We start from the raw sequence: 16,039 nt of genomic DNA, 5'->3' as shown, positions 1-16,039 counted from the left end.
CGTTGGTTGGAAGCAATGATATGCCCGTAATATTGGATTGAAAATGAAAAAGAAACATTGTGATAACACCCGTGAGTGCGCTCCGCTCTTCTGAAAAGAGGGTGGTAATTATATATAACAGCTTGGCTCCGCCGTGGAGGAGATATATATATATATATATATCAGCAAACTCCTCATAACTCTCCTCGTCTCTTTGAGCAGAAAAAGGAGCGTAGACCACAGCAAATTGGCGGTAAAGTTCGTTTATTGTTCCTTCTTACAGCGATGTAGCAGCCAATATATATATATATATATATATATATATATATATATATATATATATATATATATATATATATATATATATATATATATATATATATATATATTAAGAAAAATCTACTGGCGGTCGCCAGTAGATAGTTATAGTTAAAAATTCTATTTTGAATAACTTTGGCGCCGGTTGACTTATCTTCGGGAAATTTTCAAAACTAATGGGGCGCTCCGCTCAGCTCCTACCCTGAAAGTCTCGGGGTGATTCGTCAAGCGGGGGCTGAGAAAAAAGGGGGATCCCAAAACGCGTTTTCCCCTATGCATTTTCCCATAGGACCTTTAGTTGAAGGTACAGCCCGAACGGCTGAACAGAATTACTTGAAATTTGGCAAAGAGGTAGTCCTCAGGTCAGGGATGTGCCTTTTGCATATATGGTGTCAATCTGTTCAGTAGTTCCTGAGAAAATTGCAGTTAAAAGTACATAAATATCTATATGCGCGCACTGTGCGCGCACGGTGCCGTGCGCGAGAGCGTAATTCTGATTGGTGGTTAGATGTCAGTCAACATTCGAATCGGTCGAAATCAGGAAGTATCGGACGCCATTTTGTGTGTGGTAGTGAAAAAGAAAGGTGGAGAACGTGAAAAGGTGGCAGGGTAGAGAGTTCCTGACCCCCTAGCCTTTGTCAGGGGGTCCCCGAAGGACGAAAAAAACTTTTTTTTTTTTCAAAAATCGCGGGACGCGCACGGTGAAAAACCCTTAAAAAAAAAAAACACATTTTTAACGAGCCATTCCATATTACAGGATACAGTCAATCTATAACTATGTACATAGGTAGTTTATTGTAAAATAAATATATAAAAAATATAATAATACATACATAAATTAGCATTTAAAAAACCTTACAAATTCACTAAAAAAACACAGGTTTCACACACGTTATAGTTAGAAATTAGCATTTAAAAAACCTTGCAAATTCACTTAAAAAACCATAGGTTTCACACACGTTATAGTTAGGAATTAGCATTTAAAAAACCTTGCAAATTCACTGAAAAAAACATAGGTTTCACAAATGTTATAGTTAGCTGGACATTTCACTCGTAAAAAACCATTGAAATTCCCCCGTTATAGTTAGTTCAGCTAAATATAACTCGCGCAACCGCAATCCACTGTTGGAGTCCTAGCACAGAGGAGAGTGCAGGGGTCTAGGTATATGCCCGGTCCGAGATTGGATACCCTGTTTCCTGGTGGGACTTCACAAGCATAGTGAGCTCTGCATGTGCGCCAACCAGGCCTGGTCTCGTCTTGCAGGCTTTTACACACTGAGGCACTGTAGAAAAAGAATGAATATGGCGAGGTTCAGGGTCCATTTTTAAGATAAAGATAGCCCTTTTTTAATAATAATAATCGGGAGCATTTGATTTAGACAACACCCTGGCAGGGCAAATATTGCTTAACTGTCTGAGTTAAGAATATTTCCTCTCTGAGGTGTAACACAGGCCACTGCAGCTCCTGTTATCCTTGTGGTGCGCCCTTCCTCTACCCTTCAGGGGAACCCTATTCAGCTCAGAGCTTATAAATATTTGGGAGTTATCTGAGACTAGGGGTTGTTATCACATTCTGCAGAAGGGCTATCATTTTGTGTTATGCCACTGTTTCTTCTCTGTGTGTTCGAGGCACGAGGGCCAGTTCAACGACGGAACCACCGAGAGAGCACTGAAATACTTCTGCGTCAAGATCTTCCTTTCTCCTCAGGGATGTCTGACAGCAGGCGCAACCCATCTAGAGAAAGGCAGCTTTTCAGCATGGACATAAACTCACCAGAATGACAGGCATATCAGAAACGACATCACAAGCAACGTCACACACGATTTGACCTTTACTTTCACTCACACCTACACATATACACACATTCACACAAACACACAGTCTCTCACATAAACACTTTCACCCACAAGCACACACACAACATATATTTAAAAGCATTTTTTATTTACTCCCATTGCCTTGGAGGGTCATATTCGAGCTAATTCTACTTCATTTTTTAATACATTAATATTGAATAATATAATATTATTCAATATTAGTGCAATAAAGAATTGACACAAAACAAAGTGGCGCGCCAACCAACCAATGTCTATAAGGATTAATTGTCCCTCTGTTCCTGGCACTGTTTGCCACCTTTGGGGCCAGGGGTCGCAAAGGCAGTGCCAGGGGTCACAAGGGGCTAGTCAGGTGTCGCAGCAGCTACCCCAGGCGAGCTGTAAGTGACGTCCATGCTTTTCAGGCCAAGAGGAGTCTTAAGTAACACACACAACTCCCTGCTCCTTCCAAGAACATTCTAGTGAGGTCGACAATTCACCTTACTTGAGAGGCCAGTCCAGAGTACTCAGCCAGTCTCTCTTCTCTGCTCATTCAGCGGAGGTCAGCTGTTTCTGGGGCTACTATGAAGACAGAACATTACCTTCAGTGGTAGATCACACAGTAGGCGCTTCCGCAGAGGGATGTGCCCTGTGTTTTTAGTGACTACACTAGTGACGTACTGAGGTGCATGGAGTCATTCTCCAGTAGACTGGACAGCCTCCTCTGGAGCTCTCAGCCCTGCCCAGGTCCAGGGCCAGTAGGACATTATGTGCTCATTTGCAGGTTCCGCCGTTGTTTAGTGAAGCTGCTTCTGGATGAAGATATTTCCTGTGGTGTGAAGTGTGGGGTCCTTCTGTGAACAGTTCCTGGCCCCCCTCTGTGGGCCTCACAAAGATTGTCTTGTCCTTCATTGGTGATCTGGCATACATTGACGAGGTGGTCATTTCTCGTCTCACTGCATTGGTACAGCTGGATTCTTTTTAGCAGTAATTCGACTGATGATTGACGCACAGTGCTCCCCTTTATTACTAGGCTGTAAAATATATTATTTGAAGAATGATTTAGGTTGAGGAACTCGTGTCCAAAAGGAAGATCTGGAATGACGTCTTTTACTGCTACTTAGAAGGATGTAGTTATTGCTTCAGATGATTCAGTTCGCAGAACGTAGTCAGTCTCTAATTAATCTGCACAGTGGGTCGTCTTCAGTAGACGATCCAGGCTATGGTGGTCCTATGTTGTGTGCGCTGTGAGGACTTGTGGAAAACACGTTGGTGCTGTAAGATGACCCTCAAAACACTGGTGAGAAATGCATGCTGACTATCCTCTCCCTTTGAGTAAACTTCGAGACTTTGCAACTGCCAGATTTTGGATTTTGGTATTGACAACACATTGATTGAGTAAAAAGGGAGAATTTGTAGCATGGTTCCGTGAATTAAAGATTTTTTTAACTACAACCATTCTCCAGAGAGGTGAAATGGGAATCATCTTTGTTGAGAGAGTGAAAGACGTGGAGGCCATCTTACTTGAGAAGGAAAAGGCTCTGCCTTTGGCCACCAGGGTAGCAACTGTTAGACCCAATCAGAGCTGGGACTGTGGTTGAATGTGAAGGTTATCAGTGTTGCAGTTAAAATGAGTTCCCAATATATTCCCAGTATTCTGACAGAGGGGCCTGCAAAAACTAACATTGCTCCTGTGACTGCCTCCTGGCAAAGAAAACTCAGTTTCACATTTCGATTAAGTCCATAAGTTCTTATTGTAAAATGAATTATCTGTCTATGTAAGACATTACTGACAGGGGATGCAGCATACATCAACAACAGTCGCATATGGCAATCTGAAACCTTGACAGCTATGCCCCCAGCAGCCTCCGTTTTCCAGTCTCCAGGGGCCCCATCAGCGCTGTAGCGCACACCGGTAGCACTACACTTTCTCGCCAGCGTTGGTTGCAGAAATGAGTTTCGTCATAACAGTCCTAACTCATAATTTAAAAGGTGCATGCCGCGTGCAGTGGGTGCAGTTGACCTGAGATTTCAGGCCCAGAAGCAAGGGGGGTTGCAGGCATCTCCCTCAAGGCCAGAGACTATTTGCATATTTACATACCTTTGTAAACAGGTTATAGGGGCTTAGTTTTTTTCTGGTTCCAGTACCCCCTGGTCCCCCACTCTGCCTATTCCGTACATTTGAAATTTACATTTACTGCTGTAGTGTGACAGTGAGAATGCATTTCATGAAAAGGAATATAAAGTAGGGTTGCCAAAAGAAAAATGCCAGTCTATTTCTCTTGACTTTTTCACAATACTGAGTTTTAGCTTGTGTACTTCTCATGTATATTGTCAGTCTAGTTTTTATGGAACTGCAGGTTTGGCTTTATCTTTCAAAGTTTCAAGTTATTGTCCATTATCTATTTCAGACCCTTCATAGTTGTTCTTTGTTCTTCAGCCATAGTGTTCCTGAGACAATAGGATCGCTCCTTGGCATTGTTCTGATTGCTGCCTCAGTTAAATAATCTGCTTTTGACAGTATTGTTACAAATGGCATAGCTTGTATGTTAAGAGTGTTTCCCACTTTCTCATTAGAACTTAGAGAGACAATATAGAGGCATTTCATTTAAATGTTGGAGGTTTCAAATCAAAATATACTAGATTTCTGGGTGGTAGGGGAAAGTGGTAGGTGGTGGGCCGGGCCGCTAGGGGGCCCTTCATGTGCTTTGCAGGGGGGGCCCCTCAAGTTTCGTTACGCCACTGGGGAATAGGTGTTGACTGGATGTCAATCTCTGACTTGATGAGGGGGAGAAGATGTCCCCTAACACACTTGCACATCACAAAGGCTTTCCCTGAGCACACTCAGAAAGGCTTTGACATTAGTCATTTGTGACTCCAGACAAGCTGGGGCCAGGGCAGGGAGGCAGTAAATTACAGACACCTCTAGGGGCTGAAATCTCCAGAACCTTCTCCTACTTCAAAGTGGGGCCTGGGTATAAATATTGGACCCTCTGACCCAACTCCGGATCTGTACAGGACTGCCACGTTGCTGCTCTGATTCCTGAATGAGAAGGTCTGGACCTGCATCAGAACCCATGATCACCAGAGGGACTCCAAGGGCTAATTACTGTCCTCCTGGTCAGAGCCTCGGGACAGAAAATCTCCAACCACCTTGAAACCAGCACCTTCACTCTGTCTGTTGAGAGCCCTATGCTGCAAATAGTGCCACCCCAGTCCTGGACCCTTGGAAACGGGCCCGAAGGTACTCTGCCAGCCCAGCTATGGTCCTGTGAGCAGAACCACTGCTGCACAGTGTTTGCTGTAATGAAAAAGAGTGGTCCATGACTGCTTTAAAGCAGAAATGAATTTTCAATTGTACTTATAAGTGTAGCTTCATAAGTCAAACCTAAGTCAAACACTGGTAATGAATACCACAATGAGCACAACAACATACCTTGCTATCCCAGATAGCATAGTTTAAAGCATCGAGTCCGTATTCGCCAAAGACCACCAGGGTATATTTGGATTCAGTATATTTATTATCATATACTTCTATTATATCAGAGTTATTTAGATACAGAGGTTGCTCAAGGAAAAAAGGGGGGGGGGGGAGAATAGGTGTGCTAGTGAAAAGGTAGAGAGGTGAAGTAGTCACAGATAATTAGAATTATACATTTGGTGTTATAGCAAAAGACTGGTAAGAGAAACCAGTACAACAGGCCTGGCCTAAACAATTTGTTTATAAAGTTTTTATATATTCTTAAGTGAAGGGGATAGGATGAGGTCCATTCCCTGTATGGGTGGGGTGCGTCGACGTTTCGACTCGGCTTGCGCTTAGAGGGTAAGTAGTGCCTCAGCTGCGAGTCTTCCTCAGGACGAAGTTGTACAGGGTGCAACCTGGAGGTGAAAGATTAACTGCACGTTAATTATGCATAAAGAGGCGCCTTGTGCCTAATAAGAGGAACGGTAGGCTATATAATACTGACCTAATACTGGTGCCACAAGGGCATCCCAGGTAACGCACTGGAGCTTCAGTAGTAGTACAGTCAGTGATGTCTGTGGGAAAATAATTCTCCAATCAGAATGCAAGCAATTCTAGAATGTGGCGCAAGGTATGAGAAACAACACTTAATTGAGAACTCGCCCAATAGTGGTGAGAAGAAAATACAATCCTGAGGCCCACCTTGTGAAGTCCTCAGCGGTATTCATAAAGCGTCAATGGATTAGTATATGCTAGGACATACGAGTAAATCTGTCCAGACCTATAATTTGAGGAGAATAGTGAGTTACAAAAGGAAGGTTTTAAAGCTTGAGGCTGACAAAGAGAACTTCAATGAGCCCGCAGAGATTGCAGAAATTACCTTATTTAAATACGTAGTTGGGCGCCACCCGCCTCGAGAATGACCTCCTGCCAAGTTGAGTAGCAAGGAAGGACAGGCAGAGGGCTGCTGTTTAAGAAGCCGGGAGGCGCTGGGGAAACGTGCACGTTGCACGCTCAACTCTCGCGCGTCATCCCAACTGTCATGAACTCTGGGCTCCAAGGTAAGGGCCCAGGGTAGAAGCCAGATAGCGCGATGGCTGCCGAGCATGTAAACATAAAACGGCGATCTAGTTAAAATCGCCAGTGTGCAATAGTGATAATTCACCGTGCCGGCTTAGGTTGTATTAATTCCACTACGAGAAATACTGTTTAACAATGAAGGAGCCTCCTCAGAGGGAGTTTCATTAAAGTAGGGGAAAGGTTAGAGTGATTGCATATACAAAGTGTGTGACAGGAATTAGTATTCAAGTAAATATGTATTGGAGCTCAGTTGATCTATACAAGGTTATACAAACTTTACAAGTGATGTATACATGGTTATACGAACTCTACAAGACAATGCCATCTAATTTAATCCAATCGATTGTCAGATGAACATGAGTGGTTGCGTATATAACAATGTTTTAAGTCGGAATTCATATTCAATTGTGCAAACGCTACACGATCAATATATACAAGGTTAAAACATATTTCATGCGAGTGCGTAATGGTATGAGTTTGGAAAATACAATTTGAGACATAAATTGGTGTATGTACATAGGGACATAACTAAGTGGACATAAAATGTGTGTAGTGTATGTACATAAAGTGATGAGCATAGGGATACATTCTGCCTATTTACAAACTAAGACTGCGCAGGGAAGCAGTCTAATCTGCCTATTTACATTCTAGAGGTAGTAAATGCAGTGTCTGTGTATCAGGAAAAAGGTGTGACCGCCTGTCTGGCTATCTCCTCGTATTCGTTTAACCCCCGAGCACAGGAATTCTCATCACAAGCCCTGCATAAATACTTTTACACATTGTCTCTAAGTTAAACCTGACTGCTTTTGTGCCAAGCTTACAGAGGGTTAAGCACGGATTAAGTTGCTTTATTTGCTTGTGTTTCACCCTGACAGAGATTGTGGTTGCTGCTTGAGTAGAGTTTTATCCTCCTCAACCAGTAATCCAATTTACTACACCACCCATTCGGACCCCATTACTTTCCTTGCTGACTCCAGAAAATTAGGAGGCACAGAGAGGTCCCCTTAGTACCACTCAAAGTACCCCTGGGCTGAACTCCACACTTGTCTGTAACCTTTCCCTCTCCCCAGAGCATGACATCATTCTCTGCGACTCCTTCTCAGCCTTCAGCAGAAGGTTCTTCAGCAGCAAAGAGACAGGTGCTGGACCCACAAAATGTATTGCTTGTTGTCCAATACGCTGGACATCTTCGCAAAGTGAATCTGCTTAGTGCTGAAGAGCAGGAATATGACTAACCTTGCAGCATATCAGCTCAGCCCAGAGGTCATTGGGTCTGATTCTTCATTACCAAAAGTCAAAGAAGAAGAAGAGCCGTTTGGAAGACTCTCCAAATGCCTCAGTCAACATTGGACCTCACATCAAGTCCACTGCAAGACGTCTGCTTCCAGAACCCCAAGACACTTGGAGCCTTGACTCACCCCACCACCCAGACACGCACACATTGGCCTTCGAGCCTCAAAACACACCTCCGTGCTTTGTAGCAGATTGCTCATTCTAAACCGCTGTCAGTGCTGAATCAGTTTTGACTCCGAGACCATCTACGGCCAACTCCGAAGAGATGCTCATCCTCTAGAAGCTCCAACAGGAGATCGATGACTGATAACAATGCATCATTATTCATCTTGGCATCGACCAGATCCTGCCAGCTCTGGAAAGAGTTTGCCTAGAAAGCAGAGACTCTTTTTTCGAGCACACTTCACAGCTGGACTCTCCTCTACGGTCCGCACCCCTTCAAAAAGGCTAAAGGACAAGGCTGCCAGCCTTTCACCTCCTTCTGCTTCATCTTCACCATGTCTGCCTCCACCATCTTCACCTCCCACCAGAAACCTACTGTGACTCGTACCTCTAGTCTAGTCCCTACCCTCCAGCAGAGGATTTTGGGCTCACCATCTACCTTCATCCCACAGATGATCCATGTGGAACCTCTAGGGCACCCTGACCTCGAGCAAGTTACTGTTGAGGCTTCCTCGTCAAACCACAACACTGCTTACCATGGTGTCATCCAGCATGCAGCTGCCTATCACAAGGTAGACATGCACATTACACTGGAGGGTGTGATTTCCTAGTGGATTCACTGTCAAAAACTGAATGCTCCACCCAATTTCTCCTAATGCTAAAGGAAATATTCAAGTCTGCAACAGAAATGTTTTAGGTAGCCTGTAAAATCCCAAGTGGTAACATCCAGGATCCAATGCCTGCTATATATTAGAAGGCATGTTCCTCGGCTCCCTGGTAGTTCTTACCTCCTATAAGACAGCGGCAGCCCAAGCCACAGGTGACATTCCCTCTCCTAAAAAGGGATGTGACTAGCAAGAGGGTGGCAGTTGACATTGACACACACTGGCAAAATGGCAATTCTATGGACCTCTTGTCGCGATACAACATGGCTCCGTTGGAGAAAAGGGAAGCCGTGTTGCAATGTCTCTCTGACCAGTATATGGAGTGATGGAATGATAATGTAGAGGAGAGCAAAGCTATATCCAACGCTAACATATTTTGTATGTTAGAACCAGCTGACATGGCTGCCAAAGGTGTAAGCATTTCCGTCATCCTCTGCCGGCTTTCCTAGCTGTGTATTTCTGGCTTTAAGCAGAAGTACAACAACTCCTCATCAACCTTCCCTTTGTAGGAGAGCACAATTGCCCGCCGGTTGATGAGATGTTAGAAAACTAAAAAGACGACACAGACACTGTAGAGACCATGGATGCCCTTCAAGTCCTTTCAGAACCAACAGGCAAAGGGCAGTTCGAAAGTTACATCCCCTAACCCAACACAGTCTTATTAACAACAGCAGCAGGCGTATCACCAACAGGGAGCTAGGGGATACACATGGGGAACCTTCCAGGGTAATAACGCCAAGGACTGAGGTTAAGGGCATCCTCTCCTAGGGAATCTGTACCTCCAAACACAAACTTGACTTATGTCCTCCTTTTCACACCACACCTATCGGGGGGGGGGGGGGTAGATTGCAACAATTTTTTACCCAGCTGGTATGAAATCACTACAGAACATTGGGTCTTTTCTATTAGTGAGCACTGCTTCCGCCTTGATCCTGCCTAGCCGCACCAAACATCCCAACCCACACCGACTTCCTCAACCCAGAGCACTTTGCCCTTTTACAGAAAGAAGTCCATGCCCTCATTTTTAAAAGATCCATATGGCCAGTGCCCCCCAATAAGGACTACTCCTGTGCTTCCTCAAGGAGGACAATCCCCCAGGACAGTCCTCAATCTCAAGCCTATCAACAGATACATCCTCTCTGAGCATTTCCATATATTCACATAACAGGATGTCATCCACCTGCTGCTGTAGGCGACTTTATGGCCTCACTAGGTCTGAAGAATGCCTTCTTCCACATACCTATTCATCTGGCTCATCAGCGCTACTTCTGCTTCATAGTAAAGGGCCAGTACTATTAATTCCACGTTTTGTCCTTCGAAGTCACCATGGTCCCAATGTGCCTCACCAAAGGCCTAACAGTGGTAACCGCCCACTTCAGATGGGGGAAAACTCGCATCTTCTCCTAGCTAGACGACTGACTGATCAGGAGTGCAAGCAAAAAGCACAGCCTAGCTCACACCCAAGCTGCCATCTCCCAGTTCCACAACTTTGTGTTCACAGCCAATGTCCCCTAGTCCCACTGCCAGCCTTTTCAGATCCAACCCTGTCTGGGGTCTGTCTTAAACGCAATCATTGCCAAAGCCTACCCAAGTGATCAAAAGGTTATTGCATTCAAGCAGATACTGCCTCTTTTTCAGCTACTTCGTCATCTCACAGTTCAAATACTAATGTGTTTCCTAGGTATGATGACCTCCTGTATAGACATAGTCCCTCACCCAAAGGCTCCATATTCCTCCACTCCAAGAGGGCCACTTGACACAGTGGTCACTAGTAGAGGGTCACTGGGAAGATCTAGTGTTGATAAGGACCAACAACAGTCTCTCTCTGCATTGGTGGTACAGGAACAACCTGCTACTGGGCAGGCCCTTCGCAATCCCTACTCCACGGGTGACCATCACCACAGGTGCATCTCGGGGCCATGACAGTTCAGGGCCTGTGGTGGGCCACTTCGTCAACGTATTCTCCACATAAACCACCTGATGTTTTGGGTCCTACAGCTGGCTCTCAAAGGTTTTATCCAAGATATTCAAGACAAAGTTGTCCTGGTGCGCACAGGCAACATGACCACCATGTTCTATTATCACATGCAAGATGGCACTTACTCTCTGCATCGGTCAGCACTGGTGCAGTGGATTTGGCTTTGACCAAACCATCGCTGAGTACATCTCCTATCAGAGTACCTCGAGAGGGTGAGCAACTGCTTTGCAGACCTGCTCAGCAGTATGTAACAACAGGTCAATGAGTGGGAACTCCACTTACAAGTCCTACTCCCATACCTTTGTCAGTTGGGTTTCCCAGACATAGACCTCTTTGCCACTTGCGGAACCGCAAAATGCCTAAACCTTGCCTACAGGTTTCCACACCCTCCAGTCCATGGGCAATGGTCTCTATTGTAGTTTTCTTACTATGTACTGTAGAAATGGCAGAGGAGGAAACGTTTGTGTGAAAATCCCTTATCATTTCATCCAAACATCCCTCACCCTCATCATGGTGGCTCCCATGTGGGCCAAACAACCATGCTTCTTAACCCCTTTTGGAGATGTCCCTTATGCTACATAAGGAGCTCCTCAACAGTCTGGACCTCTTACACAGGACCAAGAGAGAGTTACCGTGACCCCAGGCAGCTCAACCTAGCGATCTTGCTCATGAGGTCCTAGAGTTTGACTATCTTAACCAAACTCAAGAGTGCATGAACATACTGAAAGAGGCTCACCACAAGCACCTGTTATGCTGGTAAGTGGAAGAGGTTTGTCCGCTACTGTCCCTCAAATTGACTGACACTCTTATGCCAATGAGCCAAGACCTATATTTTGCTTCCTCTTACATCTACAAAAGTCAGGACTAGCCTATTCCTCCATGCGGCTACATTTAGCAGCCATTGGTTCATATATGTGGAGAAGTGTGGCTCAATGATTAGAGCGGCAGACCCTGATGCAGAGGTCTAGCCCGGGACCAGAGTTCAATTCCCCGCCTCGGCGGGTCTTGGGCTCAAAAATTCCACGGACCTGATAATTCTCGCCTCGGTGCCATTCCAATCATGGAGTCCCACTCTGCAACTCTGGGCAATAGCTTGCCTAATCTCCACAACGGCCCCCACAACGCTAAGGATGCCTGGCCTCCACCTTGGGGGTGCCCAGGAAGGGACGCCTCACAGTGAAAGCCAGGATGGGTTCCACAGCGGTATTCGTACAAGCGCCTTGAGACCCTTGCAGGTGAGTAGTGCGCTATACAAGTATCAATTTACATTTACATATAAGCAGAACAGGGAACACTCCACACTTTTCAAGATCCTAGTCATTAAAGCCTTCTTGAAGGCCTTAAACATGTCATCCCAACCAGGATGCCACCCGCACCAGTCTGGAACCGCAATATTGTTCCGCCATACTCATGGGCCCTCCTTTCAAACTACTACACACTTGCCCTTTACAATTACTCTCCTGGAAGGTCACCTTTCTAGTTACCATTACATTCCTTAGGCATATTAGTGAGTTACAGGCTTTTACACTACAAGAGCCTTCCTTCCATGTTCACAATGACAGGTTTGTCCATAGAACTAATCCTAAATTCCTACTAAAGTTTATCTAATCTTTTCACCTTAGCCAAACAGTAGTGCTCATAGTCTTCATTCCTCAACCTAACTTGGTAGCTGTGAGATCGCTTCACACAGTTGACATCAAGCGCGCTCTTATGTACTAAATAGATAGGGCCCAGCTCTTCCGTAAAACATAACAGCTTTTCGTTGCCTTTACACAAGCTTGCAACGGTTGCTGTAAATGAAAGGCAGGTATAGCCAGGTGGGATGTCAGATGCATCCAAACCTGCTATCTCTTAAGTCAAAAGAACCCTACCTGCCGCTCCCCCCCCCCCCCCCCCCAACTTCACTCCACCTGCAAACAGTGTGCCATTATGGCTTTCCCTGGGAACATACACATAGTTGATGTTTATAAAGCTGCTACATGGTAATCCCCACACATCATCAAAAAACATTATTGTGTGAATATTATTGCAGGAGGACAAGCTAGAGTTGGCCAAATTGCCCTGAGGGCTTTGTTTCAGACCTCTGCATCATCCACTGGCTAGCCAATTCATTGTGGAGTATTGCTTCACAGTCGAGACAGATCCTGTATATCTCCAGCCAAAAATTATATGAATGGATTATAATACTCACTCTGTAAGCATCTAGTTGTCACATGTAGACCTGTAGATTCACATGGGCCCACCCACCTCCCCAGAAGCCAGGGTTTACTACAGTTGTCTTCAACCTTTAACATTCTTTGTCATATCTACATAACATGCATGTTCACTATACTGTTATACTCACTACTCCATATCTACTCTCACCTGCTGTGTGGAAAAGTATGTAACAATGGAGTTTTTGCTCTTGCACGTTCACACCTAGAGAATAAGTAACCGGTACCTTGTGACGCGAAACAAGTTGAAACAGTCTGAGCCTAACAGTAGTTTGCAGCTCATGTGAATCTACAGCAATACATGTGACGAACAGATGCTTACAGGGTAAGTAACATAATGCATTTGTAGGACCTGTAGCCGTAGATACTCTGTAATCCTTTAATTGTGATTGTAGCAAAAATGTTGCAGTATTTACATTGGGAATGACTAATGATCTATAAAAAGAACATTTGTGAAATTAAGATTTCTGAGTTAAAAGTAGATGTAATTGTGCTTAGAAAAAATTTCCCTTTTTTCTTTTTTTCTTTTTTAATTCTTTGCATTTCTTGTGTTTTATATACTGTGTAACATGACCTTGTCTTCCTATGAGCTTTGTTTTCTATGGCTCTTGTAACAATGGACTGCTCTCCACTGCACAATTAAACAAACTAAAGCCAATTAAAGGAAAGTTTAGCAAACCTTGCCTTTTCTCTTTTACTTTAGCTTATTGCCGAAGAATTTGGTCATGCAGCACTTCTCAATCAACACAAGGTTGCAACTCCTGTGTCAGGTAAACGTATGCATATTTAGTTCAGAGTTACAACATCTATATTTAGTGTATAATTTGAGCCGGTGGATGCCAGTGGGGCCACTGTCACTCATGTTTGTGGACCGGCACTTCTTGTTTCTCATCAGCCATTTATCGAGAGCGAGTGCGCCAAACACAGAAAGGGGAAAGACGTAGATACGGATATACAGGGAAACGGTTGCAAAGGGAGAGAGCAGGAGTCTGCATGAGTAAGAGGGTGCACGGAGTGTCCATTAGTGAGTGGAAGATCTATGAGGTCAAATCAAGATTGGCAGCCTTGGCAATTGGTGCGCCGATGTTCAGAAGCAGATGTGCAGAGCTTTGGGCACCGGTACTTATTCTATTACGAATTAACCATTGTTTATACTTAACTTATTGTTTAAATAATTTGAATTTAATATTTAATTTAAATAATTTGCTAGATACTTTGGTGTAGTAGCCTTGCAGTAGACTTCATGACTGCATTCCCTCATAATTTGTCCAGTTGAAAATGTACGTATTTACAGATATTGATATACCTCTTCCACTTTAAAGGGCCACCTGATGGAGTGGAGTCCACATGAACATGGTTTGTCTTTTCCACTAAATGCTGGAGGTTGTAATGAGGTGAAGCCATAAATCAATATTTGTGTTTATGACTTACAAATTGAAGCAACTGTGGTTTGTCCTGGAACCTTTTACCTTAATTGTGTATTTCATGAGTAATAATTCGATTTTCTTTTATTTTTCACGATCTTCAGTGTTACCACAAACTACATTTTATTTAATTTCTCTTTCACATTTATAGATCGCTTACATATGAGAACCTAATTTTGTACCATTTTTCAGCTTGTTGCTGTTCTCTCACGAATGTCCCTTTTCTGCTCTTATCAATTATAAAATAGTGTGCTTCTGACAGTGTGTTGAACATATAAAAGATTCTTTGTAAGCATGTCCAGTTTTTATTTCCATAGTTAAACGTTTACAACTGTTAAGAATAGAGTAACTGCATATGGAGAGTAAATCATTAATAGTTTTCAAAATAGTAGCTAATAGACCTGCTGTAAGCCCAAATTTGATCCCATCCTTGGCAACTATAAATTAGCTGAACTGATTTTTTGATGCTGTGATAAAGTGTTTTATTCCCAAGTTAGGCCCAAGTAGCGAAGCCGCGTATATCTTACATTATCCTATTTTTCAGCAGTAACCAGTTTTACATATTTGCGTGCTCGACAATGTTGGATTAGTTTCCCTGAAACTAAACTTGTTTACACATCAAGCTCCGCACAACATTATCACAATGCCCTAAACATCATGTCTCTTTTTGCACTATGTACAAATGTAATCTCTATCTTCATCCACGGGGCGACAGGGCTATCACATATCCATAACATCACTAATCTATACGCACATCGCAAGGCTGCTTTCTATTATAAAAGATAAGCATCCCATTAGATTAGCAGAGGAGGCACTCCAGCTCTCCATTCCTTGCATGCTGAGAATTCACCTCGCAGCTGTCTGACATCTTGTGAGGGGTGTCCAGTTTGTGACCAAGACGGGGTCCTTCATTCTATTCCATCAGGTAATGGGGTTGGATCATCCCTAGAAGGGATTCTTTGCTTTACACCTACACACACTCTAGGCACACTTGGAGTAGGGTTCTCATGGTGGGAGTACCTTTCGATTACTGCCTTGTTTTATATGCCAGTTATCAACAGCAGAGAGAGGGAAAAGGATTATAAAGGAGCACTCTTGGTCCCCCAGCTAAGGTAGTTTAAACAACAAAAGAGCGTGCCTACTTCTGAGAAGAGCAGGTTGAAAGAATCTTACTTAGATTCTTTATAAAGCCCTCACTCACCAACCTAGTTGGTGACATGCTTCATCATCGGGCCCCACCAGGAGAGGCCGAGTGCCTCCCCGGTGTGCTGCGACGCCAGGATTACTGCAGAGCTGTTTTTTTTTGTGAAAAGTGAGAGTGGTGGATTAAAAGTGTCAGGATTGTGTCCAAAAATAATGTATTAGTTTGCCAATTCGACACACTAAAAATGTGTGGGATAAACAACTGGATAGATTGTTCAGTTAAATCCCGTGGTGTAGGGTCGACATGTTGCTGCCGGAATGGTGTAATTTACCAGGCATTCATCAGGGCCAAAGGGAGAAGAACCCTCGGCGGTACGGGCGAGCAAGGCTCACCCTAACCAGAGAACGTGAATGTGTGAAAAAGGTATAAAAATGTCAATCCTATATTTCAGGGGTTTCTTTCTTGGGAGAAACCAAATTGCACTTGTATCAAGAAAGAAAACAGA

The 16,039-nt window shown here is 43.9% G+C and overlaps 1 protein-coding gene across 2 annotated transcripts in view; it reads left to right on the top strand.

The window, feature by feature from the left end:
• NEK1 (NIMA related kinase 1) overlaps positions 1-16,039 on the top strand; it is a 1,277,786-nt gene that overhangs the window by 300,035 nt on the left and 961,712 nt on the right. For both annotated transcript variants that reach the window (XM_085641815.1, XM_085641814.1), the window contains exon 9: positions 13,670-13,736. In XM_085641815.1, the coding sequence (XP_085497941.1) occupies positions 13,670-13,736 (67 nt within the window). The remainder of the gene's footprint in view (positions 1-13,669; positions 13,737-16,039) is intronic.

The sequence above is a fragment of the Triturus cristatus genome, chromosome 2_2 (assembly GCF_964204655.1).
Source record: "Triturus cristatus chromosome 2_2, aTriCri1.1, whole genome shotgun sequence".
NCBI lineage: Eukaryota > Metazoa > Chordata > Amphibia > Caudata > Salamandridae > Triturus > Triturus cristatus.
The sequence above is the reverse complement of the archived record's forward strand: the minus strand, read 5'-3'. Positions and strand labels throughout refer to the sequence as shown.